At 38.2% G+C, this 15,588-nt stretch overlaps 1 protein-coding gene across 1 annotated transcript in view; it reads left to right on the plus strand.

Annotated features, from left to right (window-relative positions):
• The first annotated feature begins 8,541 nt into the window (after positions 1–8,541).
• LOC139740884 (protein phosphatase 1 regulatory subunit 21-like) overlaps positions 8,542–15,588 on the plus strand; it is a 129,298-nt gene continuing 122,251 nt past the window's right edge. Inside the window, exons 1-7 of the mRNA XM_071651468.1 lie at positions 8,542–8,583; positions 9,008–9,076; positions 9,821–9,967; positions 11,285–11,386; positions 13,295–13,486; positions 14,756–14,882; positions 15,463–15,515. Coding sequence (XP_071507569.1) covers positions 8,542–8,583; positions 9,008–9,076; positions 9,821–9,967; positions 11,285–11,386; positions 13,295–13,486; positions 14,756–14,882; positions 15,463–15,515 — 732 coding nt within the window. The remainder of the gene's footprint in view (positions 8,584–9,007; positions 9,077–9,820; positions 9,968–11,284; positions 11,387–13,294; positions 13,487–14,755; positions 14,883–15,462; positions 15,516–15,588) is intronic.

Consider the following 15,588-nt stretch of genomic DNA (forward strand, 5'->3'; position numbering starts at 1 on the left):
GCCGTACTTGAATTACGGAATTCTTGCTTGGGGGAATACATATTCGACATTGTTAGATAAACTTTTTCTTCTGCAAAAGATGGCGCTCAGAATCGTTTTTAACCTTCATATCCGAGCACATACTGACAAGCTTTTCCTTGAGCACAAAATTCTGAAAATAAAAGAGTTGTATTTGTTTCAACTTGGTCAATTTATGTTTAATTACAACTGCAATCATCTACCCAAAATATTTTATTCTTTATTTCACCGTAACAGCCACGTACATAACTATCCCACTAGACAATCTAAAGAATTTCATCTTCCCTTAGTTAGAACTGTACACACTCAAAATACATTTGTTTATACCGGACCCAGATTTTGGAATAGCTTAGATAATGATCTAAAAGAATCTGTGAAGTTAATTACATTTAAGTATAAACTCAAAAAATATTTGTTTTCTAAATATACCAGTTAATTTTGTTCAATGAAAAAACCCGTCATGTTTCACTTTTCCTTGAGATTTTGTAGTGTGTCCACAGACCTTTTCCATCCCTCTCCTTTTCCTTCTCTATTCTTCCCTGCTCCTTTTTCCTCGTTCTTCGTTGTCCAGTATCTGTCTGAGTGCATTTCCTCAAATTCTGTTGTTTCTGTGTATTGTGTTATTGTTGTTGTTGTTGTCGTCGTTATGTTTTTTTGTGGCCGATTGCATATCTTCCTTTCCGTTCAATTTTCCTGGCACACCTGGCCCCATAGTGTCTGTGCCACAAATGTGATATGTTATATAGTTTATACGTTTGCATCCTAAAATCCTAGTAAGTATTGTTCATAGTATCAACATCATTATATCAATGAGTAAAATGTACAATAGTATATAGAAGAATTTAAAATGAATATGTTTTATTGGTATAACAAATTGGTGCTGTTGTTGTTTTGTTCCAGTGTTCCACGTTTTACAAGCGTGGCTTTTTTTAGTGGAACACTGTTTTCCATCATTGTGATTATTTACTATTTTTGTTGCCATGACAAAGTGCATTGTTTCTTTTTTACGACATCATTCGTGTATAATTTATATTGTATTGAAAAAAAAATCCTTTATCGGACGAGTGTAAGAGAAATGAAAAAAAAAATTGTATCACTTTGGATTATGTCAACTTTTTCTTTTCTTTTCTTTGTGATGATGGAAATAAATAAACTATTGAATTGAATTGAATTGAATTGAGAGTCATACAGCACTGAATGAGTTCGACACTCAAACAAGGCCCACAAGCCCGACACATGTCCCGTGTTAAAGTCAAACTCGTGGACTGTTTTTACCAACTCTCTTTATTTATTTATTTTTTTGATTGAGATGAGGAACTCATCCAAATTTAGTTTTAAAATCTCAATCTTATTGATTTAGAAATCAATCTATTTTTTCTCAGTCTAATTTTGGATTTGTCTCTAACTACAATCTTATATTATAGATTGATTTCCAATCCGTAAAGGAAGTTAGAGAGTCATAGTGTTGAACTCATGGGCTGTGTGAATTGTGGATGTCGGTCTCGTGGGATGACCCCCACCCCATACCCCACCCCATCCACCTATCCCCCCACCCCCCCCCCCCCCCCCCCCCCCCCCCACCCTCACCGCCGTTCCACGACCCCGGTATATGAGTTGGCTCAGTCGGTAGCGCGTCTGCCTCGATCCTAAGGACCCGAAGGCGGGTTCGAACCCGAGTCTGGACTGAGCAATGTTGTGTGTAATCATACCGTCCCCTCTAGCAAGAGGCAAAACACACTGTCCCTCGGATAGGACATAAAATGGGGGGTCCCGTATATGAGAAATGCACAACTCATACACGTAAAAGATCCCGCTTCATTCATTCATCGCAAAGAGCAGGGTGTTTAACCCGGTGAAGTGGTCCCACCTCACATCCAATTGGACCCCATGCATGGAAGACCAGCTTAGCGTAGCTGAATATGAGCTATCCAGCCATCTTCTCAGATGAAAATGAACAAACAAACAAACAAATTTTAGTTGCTAAATTAGCTCTTATTTGTATTTCCAATGCTGTGACATATAATCTTGTTCAGTTTATGATCATAATATTTGTTCTTTTTTCCCTTCTCATAGCTGGTATTAACGTTAAAGTTCAATACCTTTTGTGTTTGTTTCATTTTTGCTGTCCCTTAAATTTTGTTGTGACTGTATTTACAGCCTTTCCCCTTTCCTCTTTCCGGATTTCAGAGTTTTGAAGCTACGTTCAAGTTGGCCTCATATAGAGTGAAATCAAACTCAAAGAATGGTAAGAATGGTGGAAGATGCACTGTACAACATTGGACAATGGACATAAAAACAAATGGAAAGTTGTGTCTAATATCGGAAAAAAAACATATATACATGTATATATATGATCATAATTTATGTAGAAAGATAGAATCACCAAGTGAGTATGATCATAATGAATACAAGTATATTCTTCACGAAAAAAAGATATATATATATATATATATATATATATATATATGTATAGTAGGCATCTTAGATGAGGTCATTGCCTTTATACATAACTGCATTGTTGTACACTCGTGACCTGCACATAATCATTGCTAACTTTTTAAAACAAAGTCAAAAAGAAAAGATTTTCAATGATTATGTTGCAATGACAAAGTAACGATAAAGGGTTACATTTGCTACACTGTCGGCAATATCAACAACTCTCTCTCTCTTTCTGTAAACACACACGCACACTCACACACTCACGCACACACATCAATGAATCGCGTGAAGCACCAAGATTCAATGACTGTCTTACCTTATTACTTATATATGAATTATGTATAAACTTCCACCTTTTTCTTCGCTTGAGTTCACTGTATAACAAAGTTAACTTGAACATTATAAGGTGTTTCCTGTTTTGTGGAAACTTTGTCGGCAGCCACTTTGTCGAGCTAAGGAGAGTAAACAAATAAAACAGACAAAAGAATAAAATTTTGCTTACCATGTAGCTCTCATTATCTTACTGTAATATCTATATAACTTGTTTAAACTCTCTAATGAAAAAAGTGGTAAGCGCAATCTGAGGAACAGCACTTGCGATTTCTGCACGGGGGCGTGGCTCAGTCGCAATAACATACTCTTTAATTAGTATCCGGTCTATCAGAGCCTTGTTCGAGCCCTATCTATTCGCTGCAACCCACTGAATTGCAGACTATGTGACCCGCTCCACTAGGCTGATGGAAGCATCGAATGATTGTCCTGAAGATGGCCGCCCCCTTGTCGAGACTGTCGAGCTGAAGGAGTAGCTGTCACCGCACCAAACTCGGTTAATTTGACTTCAATATACGGTGTTGATGTTGTGGTATCAGCACCAAACCTGATATTCAAGATGTCAGATCTGCAAGCGAAGTATCAAAAGTTAGCACAGGAGTTTGCCAAAGTAAGGAAAGGCGCGTGTTTACGTTTTCATTGATTCACCGGCGGTAGCGGAGCTGAGCTTGCTAAACGCTACTGCCACTGAGTATTAAGGAGTGGAGTACCGGTAGCGGTACTACTACTGGTGCTGTGTTGTTGTAATTATTAACGTTTAACTTGTTAGAATATCTCTAACACAATTAGTGATAATGTTGTTATCCAGTAAAACTGTAAAACCTAGGTCTATATCTAAATGAAAACCTGACTAGAGCCTAGTCATTAATCTTGTAAATAACTAGAGTAACTGCGTCAGTAAGCGGCCGTGCAGCCGTTCGCGGCAGGTACAACATACACGGTAATATACAGCTAAACACAGCATTGCACTGTTACATGCACACTACACATATACTAACACAATAGCAATCAACAAAAACCAACCGATAAAATGGGCACGATCTCTGACGAAAGTGAAATTTTCTCACCTAAATGACAACATATCGCATCCAAAATGAAATTTTCGGTACTTCTTAACATAACAGTTAAGAAACAATGGTCCATGAAACTGGATTTTTTGTCGTTTTCTCGATGTTCATGGATTTTGAAAACATATCCTCACGTAAAATAGAATTTTCGCGAGCCGATGTGGGCCGCCATTTTTTTCAGAAAGTGGATGTTACCATCGAAAAAAAATGAGAAAAACACGAGAAAGATATCAACAACACCGCCAGAATTGCGATCTTGTTTGCGGCCAATGCATGTGCGCACGCTATTTTCACGTGCTTTCGCAATGGGAATTGGCGCTTACGCAATGTTCGCGAGACATGTGAAGGCGTTCAGCTAAAGATTGCGGAGCACGCGCGTATTGCATAGGGATTGTACATCGTGCCGCAAGCAGAAATACTACGTCGCATTTCGCCCTTATCGGCGAAAATTGTGCCGGGTTTTGCCCTCGTAAATCATGAAAACTGCGTTGGTCAATGGTAAATTTCTTTCATGAAAACAATTGCGTTAATGAATAATCTTGTCTATGATATATGAAATGGTTGGAAATAATTTGCCTGATTTGTTTACAAGTTGGAAAAACCCTTAACAATGCTTAAACTGCCGCAAACGGGATATTTTACTCTAGACTTAATAGTCTAGACCTAGTGTAACTGTTGTTGTGTTAGGCCTAGCGTTAGAAAGTACCGGTACTCTAACAGTTAAACTTAGAGTAAAATATCCCGTTTGTGGCAGTAGAGGGTGTGTACAGTTCTGGTCGAGATGAGGATTTTGCTTTTAACGATCTGCGAGATATTCAGAAACCACTCCACGAGATGTCAAAGAGCAAGCAGTTCTTACGGGTATCAAAAGTTAATTTGATGAAAATCGGTTTTGAAATGGCGGAGATAACGTGAAACAAAGAGATCGTAATAAAGTTGTGGCATGTTGGCTTTTATTATTAGCACTTTTTGGGATACCTCAGCCATTTGAAAACCAATTTTCATCAAATAAACGTTGAATCCCTCTTAAAATTACATGCTCTTTCATATTTCATAAGAGGCTTTTCATTATCTCACTTAGGAATGTTCAAAACATGAATCCCCACCTCAACCAGTACTGTACAGTCCCTTTAAGCATTGTTAAGGGTTTTTCCAACTTGTAAACAAATCAGGCAAATCATTTTCAACCATTTCATATATCATAGACAAGATTATTCATTAACGCAATTGTTTTCATAAAAGAAATTTACCATTGACAAACGCAGTTTTCATGATTTACCAGGGCAAAACCCGGCACAATTTTCGCCGATAAGGGCGATATGCGATGTAGTTCTGCTTGCGGCACGATGTACAATCCCTATTCTATGCAATACGCGTGTGCTCCGCGATCTTTAGCTGAACGCCTTCACATGTCTTGCGAACATTGCGTAAGCCCCAATTCCCATCGCGAAAGCACATGAAAATAGCAGGCGCACATGCATTGGCCGCAAACAAGATCACAATTCTGGCGGTGTTGTTGATGTCTTTCTCGTGTTTTTCTGAATTTTTTCGATGTTAACATCCTCTTTCTGAAAAAAATGGCGGCCCACATCGGCTCACGAAAGTTCTATTTTATGTGAGGATATGATTTCAAAATCCATGAACATCGGGAAAATAATAAAAAATCAAGTTTCTTGGACCATTATTTCTTAATTGTTATGTTAAGAAGTTCTGAAAAAAATTTTTTGGATGCGATATGTTGTCATTTAGGTAAGAAAATTTCACTTTCATCAGAGATCGTGCCCATTTTATTGGTTGGTTTTTGTTAATTGGTAGTGTGTTAGTATATGTGTAGTGTGCATATAACAGTGCAATGCTGTGTTTAGTGGTAGATTACCGAATATGTTGTACCTGCCGCGAACAGCTGCACGGCCGCTTACTGCCACAGTAACTCTAGACATCACACTGTTTCATTAATTTCATGAAGCCAACCAAACCCTTGCCTAGCCCTAGTAGGTCTGTTGCGGAGGACTCTGTCTCCGAGTCAGTCCGGGAAACATACTCACGAGGCCTGCTCCCCCGTACGAGCACTGCCTTGCCTCATGAGGCCAGGCCTGCCGAGAGCCTCAAGAAGCTCCCTATTCACTTTTTATTCATCTCACATCTGACATAGAAAAATTGTCGCAACTTTGCATGGTGATTTTTTTGTTACACACACATGTCCACTATCCATGATGAAAAGAAGAAAAAAATTCTGTCTGTTTTTTTTTCTCCAAAAATCGAGTTTTAATCGACCGATGCAGAGCGACTCATCAAAACACGGGTGCCAGTGTGTTCGCACAATGCGAGACTGCCGCACCTAGCGGCCTGATCCGACTAAATATTTTCGGTGCTTTTTTCTGCGGCTCTCACCTCTTCGCGCATGAATCAGCCTCGTGAAGCTGAAGTCTGACATCTTTTTACAAAAATTCGTAATGGGAAAAATAAAATCAGTACTTACCTCTCATCGGATCTTGTGCATATATTCCAAATTATTATTCCACACTGATGGAGTAGGTGGGTACTCCAGTTTGTTTGCAAACTAATCACTTTGTAGGTATGATGAGTTCACTTTCTTTGTCAATTCCGCCGCCTGCTAACCTTTGGGTGCTTTTTCTGGAATCCCACGATGCGACGTCACATCACATCATTATCACGCATCCAGCACATACAGACAGCACGCAAGCTGTGAGATTTTGAGAGCGAGCTTGCGCGCTGTCTGTATGTGCTGGATGCGTGATGTGATGTAACGTCGCATCGTGGGATTCCAGAAAAAGCACCCAAAGGTTAGCGGGCGGCGGAATTGACGGAGAAAGTGAACTCGTCATACCTGCAAAGTGATTAGTTTGCAACAAACTGGAGTACCCACCTACTCTATCAGTGTGGAATAGTAATTTGGAATATATGCACAAGATAAGGTTAGTACTGATTTTATTTTTCACGTTACGAATTTTTGTAAAAAGATGTCAGAGTTCAGCTTCACGAGGCTGATTCGTGCATGGAGAGGTGAGAGCCGCAGAAAAATGCACCGAAAATATTTAGTCGGATCAGGCCGCTAGGTGCGGCAGTCTTGCATTGTGCAAACTCGCTGGCGCCCGTGTTTTGATGGGTCGCTCTGCATCGGTTGATTAAAACTCAATTTAAAAAAAAAAAACCGACAGAATTTTTTCTTCTTTTCATCATGGATAGTGGACATGTGTGTGTAACAAAAAATCACCGTGCAATGTTGCAACAATTTATATGTCAGATGTGAGATGAATAAAAAGTGAATAGAGAGCTTCTTGAGGCTCTCCCCCGGGAGGCCTCATGAGGCTCTCGGCAGGCCTCTTGATGCGGGGTAGTGCTCGTACGGGGGAGCAGGCCTCGTGAGCAGGTTTCCCGGACTGTTGTTCCAAAGAGGTGAAAGCCCAAGCCTACAAGTCACTCGTCCGACCACAACTTGAGTATGGAGTAGAAGCCTGGAATCCTTATGAGGTTACTTCCATCAACCGAATGGAACAGGTGCAACGAGCTGCTGCCCGTTTTGTCTACCAAGACTATAGAATAGACCGTAGACGTTCATCTCCTGTCACACCATTACTATCCAAGTTGGACTGGGACCTGTTACACACCCGCCATCTCCTTGCGCAAGCAACTTGCGCAAGCAACAATGTTTTACAATTTTAATACAACACAACCTTGTTAACATTTCCTTCCTAGCCATCATAATCCCAGCAACTTATATTGCCAGAAATGACCACCTCCTCAAATACAATCCCAGAAGCCACAATTGATCCATACAAATATTCATTTTTCCCAAGAACAACAAAACTTTGGAACTGCCTACCATACTCTACAGTTACTTCAAGAACACCTACTGCTTCCCAAGATGCTGCTCTTCCATCTATTCAGAACATGCAGCCCCCAGTAGGATCCAGAATGCTATAAATCCACCGGCTTGGTTTTTACTTGCACATGGCAAAATTTTTATTTTGTATAATAGATTATATTTGCCATCTGTAAATACACTCTGTCCGTCGGCCGTTGATGTCACTGTGTACCATCCCAGTAATAGCTTCCCACGAAAAGCTGCAACAGGGATTACTTCTTCAAAGTTCAAGGTTCAAGATTGGACAATTTTGATCTAAAATTAAAGTGGTCACTGACTCACAGTCACACTTCTTAAACTTACTTCGCATCATAGTTGCAGCAGCCGTTCTAAGGTAGAAATAAAGTCAAAGCTTTGAAGTGTTTCGGGCATATTTTAAGGTTAGTCAAACACTTTATGGTAAGACCAAACTAAGGGTACCACGTATCGGCAGGGTACCTTAATATCGGCACCCTGCATATCATGGCTGGCTGATAGCGTGTGTAGAACAAAAAGGTACGGGTGGTGGGATTAAGCGCCATTGGCGTTAGCTATGAAACTAATAAAAACAAAGAGATGAAAAACAAACTAATTCCTAAACAAACTAACAAACTAAACTGAACACGGTTCAATTACACATCCGCTAAGTAAATCATGAACATGAGAAATACTTTGTTTTGTTGCAAAATTTTTTGCTTATCGCAAGACCAGAGTGTGATGATATCCACAAAAATGCAAAAGAAAAACAAAATCTCTGTACATGCTGATGCAGTGACTAGATGTACAGGGGTTGAATGCAAACTTGCCAGAATTTGGTCACCAATGGGCACATCAATGTCCCCGATACAACCTTGCGCCAACAAGGTATGGCACGCCACATTTTTCAGCGGCCTTGTATGCGCATTGACATCGAATGCGCATATCGCCTAACCGAATTCTGGCTGGGCCGGACAGATTCTGGTGGGTTATCATATACTAATTTTCGATTTTCTGAAATTCTATGATGTATTCAACAAAATCAAAATTAAGGTAAAAAAGTTTGATATAGATCTATTTAACATATATTGTTTTAGATATGATTTTGTATGTATTATTCAAGTTGAAAAAAATATTCCAGAAAGGCTTAAGTGGCCAAAAACTGGTAGTTTTACTCTACATGAATAGACTTCGTGCACTGATGTCACAATTTACCTAACGACCAACTTGGACACCATCTTTCAGACAAACAATGTCTTGACAATGCACTCAAACTGTCTGCCTTCAAACTATACTTTTGTTCTCATCTCAGCTCCGTGCCCAGAACCAGGTGCTGAAGAAAGCTGTGATTGATGAACAAGCCAAGCAAACTGACTCCAAGGTATGAGAGGAATCTGGTAGAATGAGATTCTTAAAATGATAGCACTGTGTCTGCTTTTTGTGCATGTGTATCTCATAAAAAAATATGGAAATGATAAATTGTCACTGATATTGTGAACATTTTTGTTTCTTACTCTAAAACATCCATTGTTCGTTGCTCTGATAATCCTTCTAGAATGGAATTTTGCTGATTAATGAGAACTCACCGTTCAGTAAGTGTAAATGTGCTGTAAATATTATTTGGCTGTTAGATTAGAAAACAAAAATAACATGGTATATACATGTAATGTGCCTACTTTTTCATCGCGTAGTGAGACATGTTCTATCACTAAGTTTTCACAGTTAGGACTGTTTCTGACTATTTATCTTCAAATATTTGTAATTATCACTGATAATCTGATTGTTACTTGCTGGTTTTCATTGATATCATTAAACAATATTCCAGGGCTGCCAACATTGGAAACTAGTTTAGAGTGAGACTCCCATAGGCCAATGCTATAATTTAGGAGTCAAAATGAGTGAGCTCAATAGAAATGCATGCAAATGAAATAAAGTTTTAGAGTGAGAAAGGACCAAAAATGAGTGAGTCTCACTCTCAATGAGTGAGACTTGGTTTAGAGTGAGAGTTGGCAGCCCTGGTATTCAATGACGTAGAGGGCACATGCTGCGTGAATGTGATGAATATGGAGTTGAATCTTGGAGGAGTCCTAAATTTGAAAAACAAGTTTCTGTAATGTTCTTCCAGGAGCAGATGAAAGTGCGGGATCAGAAGATTCGCAAGTATGAGCAGGAATTAGACAGTCTGACTTTTCGCAACCAGCAACTGACCAAGAGGGTCAATGTTCTACAGGATGAGCTGGATGTCTATGAGTCCAAGGGCAAAAAGAACAAAGTAAGGAGGTGGCCTAGTCCCACATTCACTCTGAAATGATGTAACACAGCCTTACTATTGTAGACATACTGTTACATCTCCAGACCATTAGATCTATGTGTGATGTATTGGAAATCCACTTCTTTTCATTCAGTAATGATTGGAGAGACTCCTGTTTTCCTGGATAGCAAGTTTTACAGAACAAATGCAAGTTGTCTTGTAATCATCAACTTTACTAGGGTAAGCACAGTTGATTATTTGAAACATTTGATATTGAAAGGTATCAAAAATGCTGAAGAATGTTTAGTGCATGAAATTTATGTCAGTATGGATGATATTCGGGAGGTATCACTTTCTTATTTTATTGAAGGAAAGTACTATTTCTGATGAAGGAAAGTACTATTTCTGTGCTGCCTAGCTCATTAGAAACCACACTTGAGTTAATATTTCACTATACCGGGTGTCCCAAAACAAGCGGAACGGTGGATTTTCAGTACCTTGCGGTCTGAAAGTTATATATCTTTTGGCATCATTAGAAAGAGCATCTTCCGCAAAAGACTATGATACCCAAATCATTAAATTTGGTTTAGTACTTTTTATTCTACGCCAATTTCTGAAAATGCAATCATTGTCAAATTTCGCCGGATTTTTGCGACTTATGAGATAATAATTTGAGTGCGACACGCGATCCATACGGTGAATATTGTGTAAGCTCGGTGATCCATGTCAACAAAAGATACAGCTTTCACATTGGGCACGGGCCAGGAAAAAACAGTGTGTGTGTCTCTGTGTGTGTGCGCTCCAAATATGAAAGCGTTATCTTTTGTTGACATGGATCAACGAGCTTACACAATTCACCGTATGGAACGCGTGTCGCACCCAAATTATTATCTCATAAGTCGCAAAAAATTGAAAATGACTGCATTTACAGAAATTGGCGTAGAATAAAAAATACTGAACCAAATTTAATGATTTTGGTATCATAGTCTTCTGCGGAAGATGCTCTTTCTAATGATGTCAAAAAATATATCACTTTTAAAACGCAAGGTACTGAAAATCCACCGTTCCGCTTTTTTTGGGACACCCGGTATATATGTATATATACATATTTTTTTTTTTTTTTTTCATTTGAAGTAAATTGAATATCAAAACATGTAACTTTGTCATCTGTATAAAAGCAGAATACCATTGTTTGACAATTACAGGCAGACACACACACTAAAAGTGATTTTTAAAACTCCCTAAAGTAGAGTGATGCCACAATTGCTCAAAGTATCATATTTTGTAATCCTGTTTAGATGTTTGATTGTGGCTACAATGCATGGTTGATCCTCACAGAACCGAGATGTGGACAACTCCACCCATGTGAAGGCATCATCCAATGTGATTGGAGAGGAACTAAGAGGCAAGATTCAGGAGAATGAAAGTCTCCACAAACAGGTTAGTTGAACTGCTTCTCTTCAAGGAGCACCAGTTACAAATCCTCACAGGTTTAGTTATGGGATGATATTCAACTGAATTAAAATGTGAAATATGCTATTAAAGTATTTCCACAGTAGTAAACATTAAATTTGGCACAAAATATCAAATATGTGTGTAAAAAAAGTGTGCCAAGATATGATGAAAAGAATGAGGGGAGCAGTCAAAGAGAATGAAAGATTATCTTTGTAGATAGGCCAACCCTTGAAAATTTGTAATATGCAAAATTTGGGCAGATATTCTTTTCACTCTTCAAGGATTCTACTGAAACTTGTAAGACAACACAAGAAACCTTAGATAAGGTCACTCTCACCTAGTGTCTCTGGGATTATGTTGTTTACCCAATTCACATTTAAGAGGTAACAGGCCATGTATGCGTGAGGTTTTTTTTTAGCAACCCTGGCAGTCTGCATCTAACATTTTTAATCTGTCTTATGTAGTTTCATGTATAAAGTTAAACAGCTTTACTGTCAATCTCATTTGTTCTTTTTTGTATTTATGGGTTTTTATGCCTCCGCCACGAAGTGGTGCCGGAGGCATTATGTTTTCGGGTTTTCCGTCCGTCCCTCTGTCCGTCCGTCCTTCCGTCCGTAATGAATTTTGTTGAGAGCGTAACTAAAAAACCTTTTGAGGTATCCTAATGAAACTTGGCATGTATGTGTATTAGGGGGTGAAGTTGTGCCTATCAACTTTTTGGTGCACATGCTTAAGGTCAAAGGTCAAAAGGTCAAGGTCAAATACGTAAAATTTCACTATTTCCACCATATCTATGCAATGCCTGAAGATATTTTCTTAAAACTTAGCGTATACATGTATTACCCAATTAAAATTCTATGGTGAAAGTTTGGGGTCATGAGGTCAAAGGTCAAAGGTCAAAAGGTCAAGTAACAATATTAAAACTTCACTTTTTTCTCCATAACTTGGAAATTGTTCAACGTATCTTCATGGAACATAGTATATAAACATGTACTGACTGGCAGTGATTATGTAGAGAATTTAGGGTTCATGGGGTCAAAGGTCAGGGGTCAAAGGTCAAGGGCAACACTTCAACATTTTCCTATTTCCCTCATATTTATGCAATGCCAGCGGGATTATTTTTTTTTACACTTGGTGTATGCATGTATAACCTAATAGAGATTCTCTGGAAACTTTTTTTTTTTTTCGTTTTCTTTTTGCCTCAAAGGTCAAAAGGTCAAAGATCAAGGGAAAGTGCTGAACTAACTTTTTCCTCCATATCTCAGAAGTGGCTCAAGTTATCTTGAAACGTTCTACATATTTATGCATGTTCTGCCTGACAGTGATTATCCTATGAATTTTAGGGTCAAAGGCCAGATGAAAATGGTAACAATGTACTCTTCAATACAGAAATTGCACTTTTTCTCCATACCTTGAAAATTACTCAATGCATAAACTTATGAATGAGCAAAGTCAAGTTAAAGTCCTTAAATCCCCAAATACATGCTCTCCTATTCATCCAATTAAACCTAGGTCAAGGAAGATGAACATTCAACACATTTGTGACAAACTTGTCATTTTAATATTTTGCCAATTTTGTGAAAATGTAATCACACATTGTCCACACGTACTATAGACCTATTAGGAGAATCATGCACTATGGCGGAGGCATACCAGTCGCCTTAGCGACATTTCTATGTTTAATTTTCTTTTTAAAGTCAGGACATTAGTTTTCACTAAATTTTGTTACTGGTACATTCTTCCTCTTAATTTTGTTAAATTGGCTTTATCTTGGTTTAAGTGTACTGGTTTATACAGTACCGGTATGTATTTTGATTCAAAGTATTCCAATTGATTTTAATTATTCTACAACCCTAAATAATGTGATTGTACATGTATGTCTGTCTTGTGTAGCTGTATGACTTGTCTGAGGAGCATCGCAAAATTGTGACTGAACTGCAAAGCAAACTGTCCAACCTGGAAAGGGAAAGTAGCCAGCATCACAGTGTGTTGGAAGCTGCTGAGCGTCAGTACAAGGAGACCCTTGAACGACTCCAGCAGGATCGAGCCAGGTTGGAGGTACAGCTTCAGGCACAGGAAAAGGAGGTATTGTTTGGTTTCTTTTGTTTGATTTACTTTGTAGCATTTTGTATATTCCAGATTAATCTGTTTATTTTGTTTCATTTCATTTCCTTATTTGATTTTGAGATTAAAGGACTGTAAAGGTACCATATGACAATATCTTTTCCCCTTGATTTTGATCTGTCAATTTTTCAGAACATAACCTGGAAAATAGATTTGTTTTGTCAGCGGTAGCATTGATGCACTTAAAAATAATAATGAATAGATTGTGCTTGAAGAATGCACCAACTTTCAGGAAAATCTGATTTTCATTTCATACAATGTACCAAATGATTTTGATTTTTGAAGCCCTATTGATGAAGCCCCCTTTCACCATGAAAAGCAAGTCAATTTATCTTGCATAAGATGTGCAGTTTTTCAATTTTGTCAACCTTAAGTATGATGTTTGCCCTCACAATGTATGATTTACTATGTGTCAGTTTATTTTTGATCTGCAGATGTTGGCAGCTTTCATAATATGATGTCCTTTTTATGTGATCATAAAAGGAAAGTAAGGAATATTTTGCAGCAGTTTTGGAAAAGATTGTATGAAATTACTAATTGTGCTTTAAATGAGTGATCATATTCTTCTGAAATGAGTTCATATTTGCTTGATCCGTAGGGAATTGTCAAGTAACTAATTTCCTGTGTGTGTTTATGTATCACATATATTTACACAGCAGCTTTACATCTTATTCTGCAAAATTAGATTAGATTCAATTAGATTGATTATATAGATTAGATTGAATTAGATTGATTAACTAGATTAGATGCCTGATAGCTATTAGGAGAAAATCAAGAAAATATGGCTGAGGAAATATTGAGGGATGAAAAGAAGTAATATATGAGAGAAGAACATAAAGGACATATGTACAGAAGAAATAAAGGGCTGTGAATAAAATACTATTATGATGATGATGGCAGGAGATTATTGAAGTTTGATTTAGAAAGAGAAGTCATTTGGAGAAAAATAGTTGACCATGAGTTGACCATTAGACAAAAGCTGTGAAAAGTATGAATTGACACCCCACTCCATCCCAAGGTTCAATACATACATGTAGATGATGATTATGACAATTTCCATGACGATGACAGTGGTGTTGATAATGATGATGGTGATGGTAGTGGTGGTGATGGTGGTGGTGATGATGATGATGGTGGTGGTGGTGGTGGTGGTGGTGATGATGATGATAAGTAGGTGATGGTGGTAATGGAGCACCTTCTCTCATTCTTCCCTATCATACAATGCTGTAGGTGAGGCAGGCAATAGCCAAGGCAGAGCAGTGCTCAGAGGAACTACAGAAGACCAGGGAGGAATTAGGGAGCAAGTTGTCATGGGCAACCCGCATCATTCAAGAACAGTTACCTTTCAATGATGAAGGTATACAGTCATTACTGTATCAGTTACTACACAGCCTCCATTGCTATGTTGCTGAAAATGTATTGACTATATCCTAAATCTCTCCTACATCTCTTGTTATTACATAGCGCCTGTTTATATTTGGTCAACTTAAGTTAGGAACTCTGATTCATTCACATATCACTGTTGGGGCGACAAATCTCATACCTGAAAAATGTCATGTTCAGGAGAGTAAAAACACGTTGCAGGCAAAGCACTATAGCAAATGGGACTGCCGTTCCTTTGACATGCCTTGGTAGCTTCATTTTGAGGGTTAGACAGCTAGGATATGGATAGGACATCACTTAACTGATTATCTGACAATTGCCAGTAATCAAAAAAGTGATTTTCACCAAAATTTGAGATTCAAGATCTTGTCACCCAGCAACAATATGATGACTTAAAAATTTTCCTTTCACCCATTGGACATATTTATTAATATGCCTTTAAATAGAAGGGATCAATATATTTCATATTTCATATCATCTCATAAACCTTTATCACAGAGTAAGTGAATTAATGGAATCACTTTCACCACACATGTTGTTTTTTCTCCTTTTAGAGTTTCCAGCGTTAAGCAGCCTGAATGTTCCTGCACATGACAAGAAGCACCAGGTAAAGAGCACTCTCAGCTTTAAAATGATATATAACTATTCAAATTGAATATTCCTGACCAACTGATATAAGT

This window comes from Diadema antillarum, unplaced genomic scaffold (assembly GCF_040938485.1).
Source record: "Diadema antillarum isolate AM-2024a unplaced genomic scaffold, OU_Dant_1.0 seq00000889_RagTag, whole genome shotgun sequence".
NCBI lineage: Eukaryota > Metazoa > Echinodermata > Echinoidea > Diadematoida > Diadematidae > Diadema > Diadema antillarum.